Source organism: Pristiophorus japonicus, chromosome 9 (assembly GCF_044704955.1).
Source record: "Pristiophorus japonicus isolate sPriJap1 chromosome 9, sPriJap1.hap1, whole genome shotgun sequence".
NCBI classification, from domain to species: Eukaryota; Metazoa; Chordata; class Chondrichthyes; family Pristiophoridae; genus Pristiophorus; species Pristiophorus japonicus.
The window spans coordinates 7914529-7928707 of record NC_091985.1 but is presented as its reverse complement, the minus strand read 5'-3'; the positions used below and the strand labels follow the sequence as shown (position 1 = coordinate 7928707).

Below are 14179 nucleotides of genomic sequence, written 5' to 3'. Positions count from 1 at the left end.
TTTACATGTTTCCATGAGATCCCCTCTCATTCTTCTAAACTCCAGTGAATACAGGCCCAGTCGATCCAGTCTTTCCTCATATGTCAGTCCTGCCATCCCGGGAATCAGTCTGGTGAACCTTTGCTGCACTCCCTCAATAGCAAGAATGTCCTTCCTGAGATTAGGAGACCAAAACTGCACACAATATTCCAGGTGAGGCGTCACTAAGGCCCTGTACAACTGCAGTAAGACCTCCCTGCTCCCATACTCAAATCCCCTAGCTATGAAGGCCAACATACCATTTGCCTTCTTCACCGCCTGCTGTACCTGCAGGTGCATGCCAACTTTCAATGACTGATGTACCATGACACCCAGGTCTCGTTGCACCTCCCCTTTTATTAATCTGTCACCATTCAGATAATAATCTGCCTTCCTGTTTTTGCCACCAAAGTGGATAACCTCACATTTATCCACATTATACTGCATCTGCCATGTATTTGCCCATTCACCTAACCTGTCCAAGTCCCCCTGCAGCCTCCTAGCATCCTCCTCACAGCTCACACCGCCACCCAGCTTAGTGTCATCTGCAAACTTGGAGATATTACACTCAATTCCTTCATCTAAATTATTAATATATATTGTAAATAGCTGGGGTCCCAACACTGAGCCCTGCGGCACCCCACTAGTCACTGCAGGGGCAGGGAGGTGTTGCTACAGTTGTACAGGGCCTTGGTGAGGCCACACCTGGAGTATTGTGTACAGTTTTGGTCTCCTAACTTGAGGAAGGACATTCTTGCTATTGAGGGAGTGCAGCGAAGGTTCACCAGACTGATTCCCGGGATGGCGGGACTGACCTATCAAGAAAGATTGGATCAATTGGGCTTGTATTCACTGGAGTTCAGAAGAATGAGAGGGGACCTCATAGAAACGTTTAAAATTCTGACGGGTTTAGACAGGTTAGATGCAGAAAGAATGTTCCCAATGTTGGGGAAGTCCAGAACCAGGGGTCACAGTCTGAGGATAAGGGGTAAGCCATTTAGGACCGAGATGAGGAGAAACTTCTTCACCCAGAGAGTGGTGAACCTGTGGAATTCTCTACCACAGAAAGTAGTTGAGGCCAATTCACTAAATATATTCAAAAGGGAGTTAGATGAAGTCCTTACTACTCGGGGGATCAAGGGTTATGGCGAGAAAGCAGGAAGGGGGTACTGAAGTTTCATGTTCAGCCATGAACTCATTGAATGGCGGTGCAGGCTAGAAGGGCTGAATGGCCTGCTCCTGCACCTATTTTCTATGTTTCTATGTTTCTATGCCTGCCATTCTGAAAGGACCCATTTATCCTGACTCTCTGCTTGCTGTCTGCCAACCATTTCTCTATTCATGTCAGTACATTACCCCCAATACCATGTGCTTTAATTTTGCACACCAATCTCTTGTGTGGGACCTTGTCAAAAGCCTTTTGAAAGTCCAAATACACCACATCCACCGGTTCTCCCTTGTCCACTCTACCAGTTACATCTTCAAAAAAGTACTAGAAGATTTGTCAAGCATGATTTCCCTTTCATAAATCCATCCTGACTTCGACCGATCATATCACTGCTTTCCAAATGCGCTGCTATTTCATCTTTAATAATTGATTCCAACATTTTCCCCACTACCAATGTCAGGCTAACCGATCTATAATTACCCGTTTTCTCTCTCCCTCATTTCTTAAAAACTGGTGTTACATTAGCTACCCTCCAGTTCATAGGAACTGATCCTGAGTCGATAGACTGTTGGAAAATGATCAACAATGCATCCACTATTTCTAGGGCCACTTCCTTAAGTACCCTGGGATGCAGACTATCAGGCCCCGGGGATTTATCGGCCTTCAGTCCCTTCAATTTCCCTATCATCATTTCCTGACTAATAAGGATTTCACTCCCTTCCCCCTTCTCGCTAGACCCTCAGTCCCCTAGTATTTTTAGGAGGTTATTCATGTCTTCTTTAGTGAAGACAGAACCAAAGCATTTGTTCAATTGGTCTAACATTTTCTTGTTCCCCATTATGAATTTCACTGATTCTGACTGCAAGGGACATATCTATAGAAGTTTTTGCAGTCAGTTTTTATGTTCCCTGCAAGCTTACTCTGATACTCTATTTTCCCCCTCCTAATTAAACCCTTAGTCCTCCTCTGCTGAATTCTAAATTTCTCCCAGTCCTCAGGTTTGCTGCTTTTTCTGCCCAATTTATATGCCTCTTCCTTATATTTAACACTTTGCCTAATTTCCCTTGTTAGCCACAGTTGAGCCACCTTCCCTTTTTTATTCTTATGCCACACAGGGATGTACAATTGTTGTAGTTCATCCATGTGATCTTTAAATGTCTGCCATTGCCTATCCACCATCAGCCCTTTAAGTATCAGTCGCCAGTCTATCCCAGCCAATTCACGTCTCATACCGTCGAAGTTTCCTTTCTTTAAGTTCAGGACCCTAGTCTCTGAATTAACTGTGTCACTCTCCATCTTAAGGAAGAATTCTATCATATTATGGTCACTCTTCCCCAAGGGGCTCCGCATGACCAGATTGCTAATTAATCCTCTCTCATTACACAAGATCCAGTCCAGGATGGCCTAGTTGGTTCCTCGACAAATTGGTCTCGAAAATCCTGCCTAATACACTCCAGGAAATCCTCCTCCACAGTATTGCTGCCAGTTTGGTTAGCCCAATCAATATGCAGATTAAAGTCACCCATGATAACTGCTGTACCCTTATTTCCTGTTTGATGCCATCCCCAAACTCCCTACTACTGTTTGATGTTCTGTGCACAACTCCCACTAATGTTTTCTGCCATTTGGTGTTTCGCAGCTCTACCCATACAGATTCCACATCATCCACGCTAATGTCCTTCCTTACTATTGCGTTAATCTCCTCTTTAATCAGTAATGCTAGCCCACCTCCTTTTCCTTTCTGTCTGTTCTTGCTGAATATTCAATACCCCTGGATGTTGAGTTCACAGCCTTGGTTACCTTGGAGCCATGTCTCCGTAATCCCACTTACATCATATCCGTTAACAGCTATCTGCACAGTCAATTCATCCACCTTATTACGAATGCTCCTCGCATTGAGATTCAGAGCTTTCAGGCTTGTTTTTTTAACACTCTTTGTCCTTTTAGAATTATGTTGTAATGTGGCCCTTTTTGATTTTTGCCCTTGATTTCTCTGCCCTCCACTCTTGCTTTACTCCTTCCTACTTTTTACTTCCGCCCCCATTTTACTTCCCTCTGCCTCCCTGCATAGATTCCCATCCCCCTACCTTTTTAGTTTAAACCCTCCCCAACAGCACTAGCAAACACTCCCCCTAGGACATCGGTTCCGGTGCAGACCATCCGGTTTGTACTAGTCACACCTCCTCCAGAACCGGTTCTAATATCCCAGGAATTTGAATCCCTCCCCCTTGCACCATTCCTCAAGCCACGTATTCATCTGAGCTATCCTGCAATTCCTACTCTGACTAACACGTGGCACTGGTAGCAATCCTGAGATTACTACCTTTGAGGTCCTACTTTTTAATTTAACTCCTAGCTCCCTAAATTCAACTTGTAGGACCTCATCCCATTTTTCACCTATATCGTTGGTACCTATATGTACCACGACAGCTGACTGTTCACCCTCCCCCTCCAGAATGGGCTGTAGCCGCTCTGAGACATCCTTGACCCTTGCACCAGGGAGGCAGCTTACCATGCTGGAATCTCGTTTGCGGCCGCAGAAACGCCTATCTATTCCCCTTACAATAGAATCCCCTATCACTATAGCTCACCCACTCTTTTTGCTGCCCTCCTGAGCAGCAGAGCCACCCACAGTGCCATGAACTTGGCTGCTGCTGCCTTCCCCTGATGAGTCATCTCCGCCAACAGTACCCAAGGTGGTGTATTTGTTTTGGAGGGAGATGCCCACAGGGGACCCCTATACTACCTTCCTTCCACTGCTCTTCCTGATGGTCACCCATTCCCTATCTACCTGTGTAACCTTTACCTGCGGTGTGACCAACTCACTAAACATGCTATTCACGACATCCTCAGCATCACAGATGCTCCAGAGTGAATCCATGTGCAGCTCCAGTGCCGCAATGCGGTCTGTCAGGAGCGGCACCTGGATACACTTCCTGCACATGTAGTTGTCAGGGACACTGGAAGCATCCCTGACTTCCCACACAGCATAGGAAGAGCATGACACGGGTCTGGGCTCTCCTGCCATGACTTAACCCTTAAATTACTTAATTTGGCAACAATGCCAAAGATTTCTTACTGCTAAAAACAAGAAAAAAGGTAAAGAAAAAGAATACTACTCACCACTCAACCAGCCAATCACTTACCCTCTTGGCTGTGACGTCACCCTTCGATTACTTTTCACTTCTTTCTTACTTTTGACCCTCCTCCGTTTGAGTACTTGCTCACCTTTCTCCTTGAGTGCATATGATACCGAACGTGGCTTGCAGTAAACTGGTCTCACGTCCTTCTGTACCCTGACACTCGCCTTGAAGCCTTGGATCAGACTGCTCGTTTTGCAGAACACCTTCGCATACTCCTTTGTGGCATCATCCTTCAATGCAAATCTCGTTTCAACATGAAAAATCTCACTCCAATCCAGCTTCAGTGACCGCAACCAATTTCTTCCTAGTAAGGCAGGCTTGTCTCCTGCCACTACTAAGAGAGGCAAGCTCTGAAATTGATCCTGTTATTTCACCGGTACGGTGATACGACCTACTGCAGGAATGTTCTCTCCTGAGTAGCCTCGCAACACTACCTTGGATTTCTCCAATGGGAAATCACTCAATTTGTCGAGATATAACGATTTGGGTACTACACTCACAGATGTGCCAGTGTCGATTTCCATTGATATCCTAGTTCCTGCAATATTTACATGGATGATGATACTTTTTGTATAGCTTTTAGATACCCTCGTGCTCCTGATGATGTGTATCTCCTCGTTCTGTTGCTTTCCTTCCATGCTATTTAGTCTCTGGAGATTTCTACTTATAGCTTTGAAAGCTGGTTTACCCTTCAGTCGGCACGCCTTCGCAAGATGCCTAGATGCCTGCAGAAGAAACACTCTGCCTTCACATATGGACAACTTTGAGCAATATGTTGTCCCAGGCACCAATAGCAGGACTTCAATGCTTTGTTACCATTGCCAATTGCTGAGGCCCTGGGGCCGAACTGTCTTTTATTTTTAACCTGCAGGCGATTCACCTCGGTTGTCTGATGACTGAAAATTGTATGAAATTCTCAGGAATATTGGTCGGCCATGTTCATTGACATAGCATAAATCAAAAGTCAAGTTAGGAGTTGTCAATAACTTTCTTCTGATCGCATCATTTTTCATCCCACAAACAAAGCGGTCACGCAATGCTCGGTCCCAAAAGTTTCCGAAATCACAGTGAATAGATAGCTTTTTTATTGCTACAATGTACTCACTAATATTTTTTCGATTAACTGATCTCGTATTCCAAAACGATAACTTTCAGCAATTTCCAGGGGCTCAGGACTGTAGTGCTGTTCTTAGTTAGAATCTCCATAAGTGATGTATCCTTTGGCTGGACCGGAACAAGCAAATTTTTCAGGGTTTCATACACCTCGGGCCCTGCTTCAGTGAAGAAAATAGCCCGTTTTCTTTCCAACACCATCCGGTTACATCCGGGGCATCGATGATACTATTCGCGATGAAAAGCATTTCTAGCCACTCCATATATGCTCCGAAAGTCTCACAGTCGTGTTGAAACTCTCCCAAGCACACTATTATACCCAGAGAAGTGGCCATCTGGACTCTGACAGTTCAGATTGTAATTTACTTTGGATTTTTAGTTGTTATGCAACCAAAAAACCTCTCCAGTCTCTCTGTTGTTTGGCTGGAATCATTCCCCGAAAAAAATTTCAGCTAGGGTATCCAGTAATCCTATCATTCATCACCAATGTGGTATATCCTTTACGACATCACAAATACACAGACTTCACAAGATGGCTTCAACACAGGAACTTGTGAGGTGACCTGTCACTTGATGTCTCTATTGCATTTACAGCAATGGCTGTATTACCACAGGAGTCCACTAGATGGAAATATATTACAGTACCTTATCAATTCCTTTCAAAATCCTAAATATCTCAATCAAATCACCCCTTACCTTCTATATTACAAGGAATACAAACCTAGTTCACGTAATCTCTCCTCATAATCGAACTCTTGGAGCCCTGGTAACATTCTGGTGACTCTGCGCTGCACTCCTTCCCAGGCCAGTATATCCTTTCTGAGATACAGTGCCCCAAACTGTAAACAGTGCTCCATAGCTGGTCTAACCAGGGCTTTGTACAGCTATAGCATAACTTCCTCCAATCTATATTCTCGCCCTCTAGTTATAAAGGCTAACACTCCATTAGCCGTTTTGAATTTTTTTTAACCTGACTGGTAGATTTTAATGATCGGTGTACATTGATTTCAAAATCGTGAGGGGTTTGGACAGAGTAGATAGTCGGAAACTGTTCCCATTGGCATAAGGGTGGAGAACCAGAGGACACAGGTTTAAGGTGATTGGCAAAAGAACCAAAGGCGATGTAAGAAGACACTTTTTTACGCAGCGAGTGGTTAGGATCTGGAATGCACTGCCTGAAAAGGTGGTGGAGGCAGATTCAATCTTATCTTTCAAAAGGGAGTTGGATAAGTATCTGACAGGAAAGAAATTGCAGGGCTACGGAGAAAGGGCGGGGGAGTGGGACTAGCTGAGAGTTGGCACGGGCTCGAGGGGCCGAATGGCCTTCTTCCGTGCTGTAACCATTCTATAATTCTATGGTTCTGTTGATCCCTAAATCTCTTTAGACCGCCACTATTCGTAGCTTTGCACCATTAAAATAATACTTGAATCTATCTTTTTTTAATCCAAAATGGATGAACTCACATTTACCTGCATTGAAATCCATCTGTCACAGTTTTGACCACTTAATCGATCAGTCTCTTTATACTTTTATACCCCCGTCCACGATACTTACAATACCACCAAACGTTGTGTCGTCGGCCAACTTGGATGTATGGCTCTCTATTTTGTTATCTAATTCAAATTTTTCGTTTGCAAGTATTTATCAATTCCCTTTTGAAAGTTACTATTGAATCTGCTTCCACCGCCCTTTCAGCCAGCGCGTGCCCGATCACAACAACTCGCTGTGTAAAAAAAATTCTACTCCTATTCCATCTGGTTCTTTTGCCAATGACCTTAAAATTACCTCCCTTTTGTCCATTTCTTCCCTCACCCGCACACTATGGAGGAGTCAATTGGGGTGGATACGATGGGGGAACGGGGGTGATCGGGGAGGATGTGATGGGGGAACAAAGTCGATGGGGCGGATGCAATGGGGGAATGGAATCGATCGAGGAGCATGCGATGGAGGAACAGAATCAATTGGGGAGGATACGATGGGGGAACGGGGGCGATCGGGGAGGATGTGATGGGGGAACGGGGGCGATCAGGGAGAATGCGATGGAGGAACAGAATCAATTGGGGAGGATACGATGGGGGAACGGGGGCGATCGGGGAGGATGTGATGGGGGAACGGGGGCGATCGGGGAGGATGCGATGGGGGAACGGGGGCGATCGGGGAGGATGCGATGGGGGAACGGGGGCAATCGGGGAGAATGCGATGGGGGAACGGGGGCAATCGGGGAGAATGCGATGGGGGAACGGGGGCAATCGGGGAGAATGCGATGGGGGAACGGGGGCGATCGGGGAGGATGCGATGGGGGAACGGGGGCGATCGGGGAGGATGTGATGGGGGAACGGAGTCAATGGGGAGGTCGCGATGGGAGGGAAGGGGGAACGGAGGCAATGGGAGTGGTAGAGATGGGGCAGAAGGGGGACGATGGTCAGCAGCACCCTGTTTGAATGTAGAGCCGCGGGGAACACTCCTGCTCCTCCCAGCTCCACATTTATGTAAATATTTTAGAACCATTTACCTTTGCCATTGTGGCCAGCAGAGGGCCCAGTAAGGACCACTGGTTAGGCCACATGTTGATCTGGTTTACCTGACCAGCGCTGGCTGTGCTCAGGGTAACTCAGTATTGCAGAGGGGCCTCAAACCGAGGTCAGGCCCTTTATTCGAATATACAGAGGGCCGGGATGCCTATTTTGTTTGCTTACACCAATATGGCAGTCGGCAAACTTCCTGCTCGTAATGTGCGTGCGTTTCCTGCCCACCGTATCGGAGGCTTAGACACCCGTTTAGTGTCTGAAAATAGGGCGCAAGTCCATCCATTTCCTAGGCCATAGGGTTTGCCTCCAGGAGTAACCGGTATCACTGAATCTAAGAGCATGTCTAAGTCGGACCTGATATTTTCACAGTAACGCTTCAGCCTTCAGCTTCAGAAGCTCGTTGGGTCAAGTCCCACTCCAGGTATTGAGCACATAATCTAGGCTGACATTTTCGTGCAGTACTGTGGGAGTACAGTACTGTGGGAGGGGCCATTCTGCTGTTCTAGGGGGTTTAGGGAGATGGTAATGATCATGTGGCATTACTCGAAGAAGATGAAAGGTTGTCCTGGTATCCTGGCCAATTATCATCCTTTAACCAATGCACCAAAATCAGATTGACTGGTCATTCACCTCATTCGTGTTCATGGGATCTTGCTGTGTGCAAAATGGCTGCCTCGTTCATCTACATAATAGTGACTACAAAATATTTCATTGAAGTGTTTCTCAGAGACATGTTAAATGCAAGATTTTAGATGCTCGATGCAGAGTGATCCACTAAATCTGTTCCCTGTCTGATTCAGGACACCATCAAGACTCTGTACCAGAAGTACTGCCAACAGAATGAGAAAGCATCAGAGGATAAATGTAGAGCTCTCTTGGACAGCTTGCAGGAGCCAATCGCAGACAGACTAAAGAATGGGCAGTACGCCAAGCCGGGAGGATATAATCTGTACGCTGCAGATCAGCAGATGCTGGAGTGCATGTACAGCCAGGCTCCAGGGAAAGGTATCAAGGTATTTATCAATCCACGAGCAGATCGCCCATGGTATTGCTCATGCTGATCCAGGGGATTAGGCCAATGTGTGTGATCTGAAGTATGATGGCTAAAGTACAACAGGAAGTTTAATGCAACTCTTACAGGAAGTGCGTGCTATGCTAGAGTTTCACCACACCAAAGACCCGTGACTTGCCCCTTTCAACTTTAACCTCACTCCCAGCAACCTTTGGCATTGCCAACTTATGTTGACCTTGATTTTAGTGTTTATTCTGGAAACTTTGTTGTCAGAATATAGGAGGAGGCCTCAGCCCATTGTGCCTGTTCCTGCATTAAATTAGATCATGGTCGATCTACATCTTAACTCCATCTACCTGCCTTGGTTCTGTAACCCTTAATACCCCTAATATGATGCTTTATTTGTTAATGGACAAGGGTGGAGTTTGAACTCAACTTTTCATCCTTGAATTTCAAAACAAAAAAAGGCAGTCAAGGGTCAAGGAAACAGTGGGATCCCTCAAAATTCTCAAGGGTGAAATGACATTGGCTATCTAACGGACAGCAGATATAGAAAATAGGTGCAGGAGTAGGCCATTCGGCCCTTCGAACCTGCATCACCATTCAATATGATCGTGGCTGATCATTCATCTCAGTACCCCATTCCCGCTTTCTCTCCATACCCCTTGATCCCTTTAGTCGTAAGGGCCATATCTAACTCCCTTTTGAATATATCTATCGAACTGGCCTCAACAACTTTCTGTGGTAGATGTTGTGCATGGAGAAAGAGTCAGACTGAACACTGTGAGCTCAAAGTAAAGTGTGACCTTAGCTTTTTATTGCAGGTCTCCAGAGTGCCACTCCAACCTGTGAAGCCTCCTTAAAAACCTGTGCTCCCAAGGGATTATGGGATTCCTTGGGACTCCAGGAGATGAGTCCTCTGGTGGCTATACAGAGTAAATACAAGTTTACATATATGACACTCCCCCACAAAGTCAATAATGTAATATTTACAATATGAGTCGATCTGGGGACCTTCTTGCCCTGGTTGATACACTCGGTGTGAAAGCTGGTGTTGTTGAATCATTTGTTGGGCCCTCACTGGGCTGCTGTGGATGATGGTCAACCGTGGTGCCAGTTGCCACTGGTGTGTATTTGGGGGATCAAAAAAGGTAGGGTCCAAGGTGGGTTGCTCAGGATAGTCTGTGAATCTGAGTTTGATTTGGTCCAAGTGTTTCCGGTGAATGAGTCCATTTGAAAGTTTGACCCGAAACACCCTGCTCCCCTCTTTGGCCATGACAGTGCTGAGAAGCCATTTGGGACCTTGTCCATAATTTAATACAAATACAGGATCATTGACTTCAATCTCGCGTGACACATTTGCGCTATCATGGTATACACATTGTTGAAGCTGCCTGCTCTCTGCCTGTTCATGTAGATCAGGGTGAACTAACGAGAGCCTTGTTTTAAGTGTTCTTTTCATGAGCGGTTCAGCAGGTGGGATCCCAGTGAGTGAGTGGGGTCTCGTGCGGTAGCTAAGCAGGACTCGGGATAGGCGAGTCTGCAGTGAGCCTTCAGTTACCCTCTTCAAGCCTTGCTTGATGGTTTGCAATGCTCTCTGCCTGACCATTGGACGCTGGTTTAAACGGGGCAGATGGGACATGTTTGATCCCGTTACGGGTCATGAATTCTTTGAACTCAGCACTGGTAAAACATGGCCCATTGTCGCTCACTAGGACATCGGGTAGGCCGTGTGTAGCAAACATGGCCCGCAGGCTTTCAATAGTGGCAGCGGACGTGCTAACCGACATTATCTCACATTCAATCCACTTGGAGTACGCGTCTACAACCACAAAGAACATTTTACCCAAGAACGGGCCTGCATAGTCGATGTGTACCCTCGACCACGGTTTGGAGGGCCAAGACCATAAACTTAGCAGCGCCTCCCTGGGTACATTGTTTAACTGCGAGCGTGTATTACATCTGTGAACACAGGACTCTAAGTCCACATCGATACCGGGCCACCACACGTGGGATCTGACTATTGCTTTCATTATTACGATGCCTGGGTGGGTACTGTGGAGGTCATTGATGAAGGTGGCTCTGCCCTTCTTGGGGACCACTACCCAATTGCCCCACAGAAGACAGTCTGCCTGTATAGACATTTCATCTTTGCGCCACTGGAATGGCTTTATCTCTTCCTGCATTTCCACTGGGACACTGGACCAGCTCCCGTGAAGCACACAGCTTTTGACTAGAGATAATAAGGGGTCCTGACTTGTCCAGGTTTTTGATCTGCTGGACAGTGACGGGTCATTGCTCACTCTCAAATGCTTCCATAGCCATGGCTAGATCTGCGGGCTCCACCATTTCCACCCCCATGGTGGGCAATGGCAGCCTACTGAGAGCAACGGCACAGTTTTCTGTGCCTGGCCTGTGGCAGATGGCATAGTTGTATGCAGACAACATGAGCACCCATCTTTGGATGCGGGCCGATGCGTTGGTATTTATCCCTTTACTCTCGGAGAACAGGGACATAAGTGGCTTATGGTCAGTTTCCAATTCGAATTTTAGCCTAAACAGGTATTGATGCATTTTGTTTACCCTATAGACACACGCTAACGCTTCTTTCTCAATCATGCTGTAGGCTCTCTCGGCCTTAGACAGACTCCTGGATGCATAAGCAACCGGTTGCAGTTTCCCAAAATCATTAGCTTGTTGCAATACACACCTGACGCCATATGACGACGCATCACATGCTAGTACCAAAAGCTCATATGGATCATACAACACAAGCAATTTGTTTGAGCACAACAATTTTCTCCCTTTTACAAAGGCATTTTCTTGTTTTTTGCCCCAAACCCATTCGTCCTCTTTTCGTAGTAAGACATGCAGTGGTTCTAACAGGGTGCTGAGACCTGGTAAGGAGTTACCAAAGTAGTTCAAGAGTCCCAGAAACAACCGCAGCTCCGTCACGTTCTGTAGCCTCAGTGCATTCTCGATTGCCTCCCTCTTCATGTTGGTTGTCCTGATGCCTTCTGCCACAATCCTCCTTCCCAGGAACTCCACTTCAGGCGCCAGGAAAATGCACTTCGAGCGTTTTAACCTGAGCCCCACGCGGTTGAGTCAACTAAGAACCTCCTCCAGGTTCTGCAGGTGCTCGACTGTGTTCCGACCTGTGACCAAGATGTTGTCCTGGAAGACCACGGTGTGCAGGACCGACTTCAGTAAACTTTCCATGTTTCTCTGGAATATCGCCGCCGCCGATCGGATTCCAAACGGGCATCTGTTATAAATAAAAAGACCTCTGTCCGTGTTGATGCAGGTGAGGGCCTTCAATGATTGCTCCAGTTCTCATGTAGGCTAAAGTCAGATCCGGCTTCCTGAACGTCTTTCCTCCCACCAGCGTTGCAAAGAGGTCGTCGGCCTTTGGTAGTGGGTAATGGTCCTGCAGGGAGAAACAATTGATAGTTACTTTGTAATCGCCACAGATTCTGACGGTGCTGTCTCCCTTGAGGACTGGGACGATAGGACTGACCCACTCGTTGAACTCGATCGGGGAAATGATGCCCTCTCTTTGCAGCCGGTCTAGCTCGATCTCTACTCTTTCTCTCATCATGTACGGTACTGCTCTCGCCTTGTGATGGATGGGTCACGCCCCCAGAATTAGGTGGATCTGCACTTTTGCTCCTTGGAATTTCCCGATGCCTGGTTCGAACAGTGAAGGAAATTTGTTTCAGACACGAAGTGTCGTCAGCGGGCGATAGCGCTCGGACGTCGTCCCAGTTCCTGCGTAGCTTTCCCAGCCAGCTCCTTCCGAACAGCGTGGGACCAATGCCCGGTACCACCCAGAGTGGTAGCTTGTGCACTGCTCCATCGTAGGAGACCTTTACGGTAGCACTGCCAATTACAGGAATCAGTTCTTTCATGTAAATTCTTATTTTCGTGCAAACTGGAGTTAAGACTGGCCTTGAGGCCTTGTTGTAACACAACCTTTCGAAAGTCTTTTTGCCCATGATGGACTGGCTCGCGCCCGTGTCCAGCTCCATTGACACCGGGAGTCCATTTAGTTCAAAATTGAGCATTATCCTGGGACAATTCGTGGTGAATATGTGCACCCCATGTACCTCTGCCTCCTCGATCTGAGGCTCTGGTTAATCGTGATCCTCCGTGGATCTGTCCTCCTTTGCAGGTTTAACAGGCTTTGCAGTTCACCTGCACACTGTTGGAGGTGTCCCATTGTTCCACAGCCCTTGCAAACGTACTCTTTGAATCGGCATGAATGGAAACGCAGGGCCAACAAAGTTAATGGCCTTGCATTCATCATCCTTGATGGTGGACTATGAGACATCTGCGTAGCTGCAGATATGTGTGACCTGCCCTGTACGTTACGATTCGAACACAACATCACTTTGTTCACAATACTTGTAGCAGCACGTGTCTGCTGAGAGATTTGCTTCGTATTGTTACTGGTGGCAATGAACTCCTGGGCTATCGCTATGCCTTACTCAAGGTTGGGGTCTCTACAGTCAAAAGTTTGCGAAGTATGGTTTCGTGGCCAATGCCAAGTACGAAAAAGTCTCTGAGCATGTGCTCCAAATGTCCTTCAAATTCGCAATGTCCTGCAAGGCGTCTCAGCTCGGCGACATAACTCTCCACTTCCTGGCCTTCAGACCTTTTGTAGGTGTAGAACCGATACCTTGCCATCAGAACGTTTTCCTTCGGTTTCAAATGCTCTCTGACTAGTGTGCACAAATCATCGTACGACTTCTCCGTGGGTTTCACTGGAGTGAGCAGATTCTTCATGAGGCCATACGTTGATGCCCCACAGACGGTGAGGAGGATCGCCCTTCATTTGGCAGTGCTCTCTTCCCCATCTAACTCATTGGCCACGAAGTATTGGTCGAGTCGCTCCACAAACGTTTCCCAATCATCTCCCTCCGAGAATTTCTCCAGGATGCCCACTGATCGCTGCATCTTTGGGTTCGTTATCTGTATCTCGTCGCCAGTTGTTGTGTATGGAGAAAGAGTCAGACTGAACACTGTGAGATCAAAGCAAAGTGTGACCTTAGTCTTTTATTGCAGGTCTCCAAAGTGCCTCTCCAACCTGTGAAGCCTTCTTAATTACCTGTGCTCCCACAGGATTATGGGATCCCTTGGGACTCCAGGGGATGAGCCCTCTGGTGGCTGTACAGAGTAAATACAAGTTTACATATA

The 14179-nt window shown here is 46.9% G+C and overlaps 1 protein-coding gene across 1 annotated transcript in view; it reads left to right on the top strand.

The window, feature by feature from the left end:
- Nucleotides 1–14179, top strand: part of LOC139272557 (guanylate-binding protein 1-like) — a 93686-nt gene that overhangs the window by 38349 nt on the left and 41158 nt on the right. The window contains exon 8 of the mRNA XM_070888614.1: nucleotides 8772–8984. Coding sequence (XP_070744715.1) covers nucleotides 8772–8984 — 213 coding nt within the window. The remainder of the gene's footprint in view (nucleotides 1–8771; nucleotides 8985–14179) is intronic.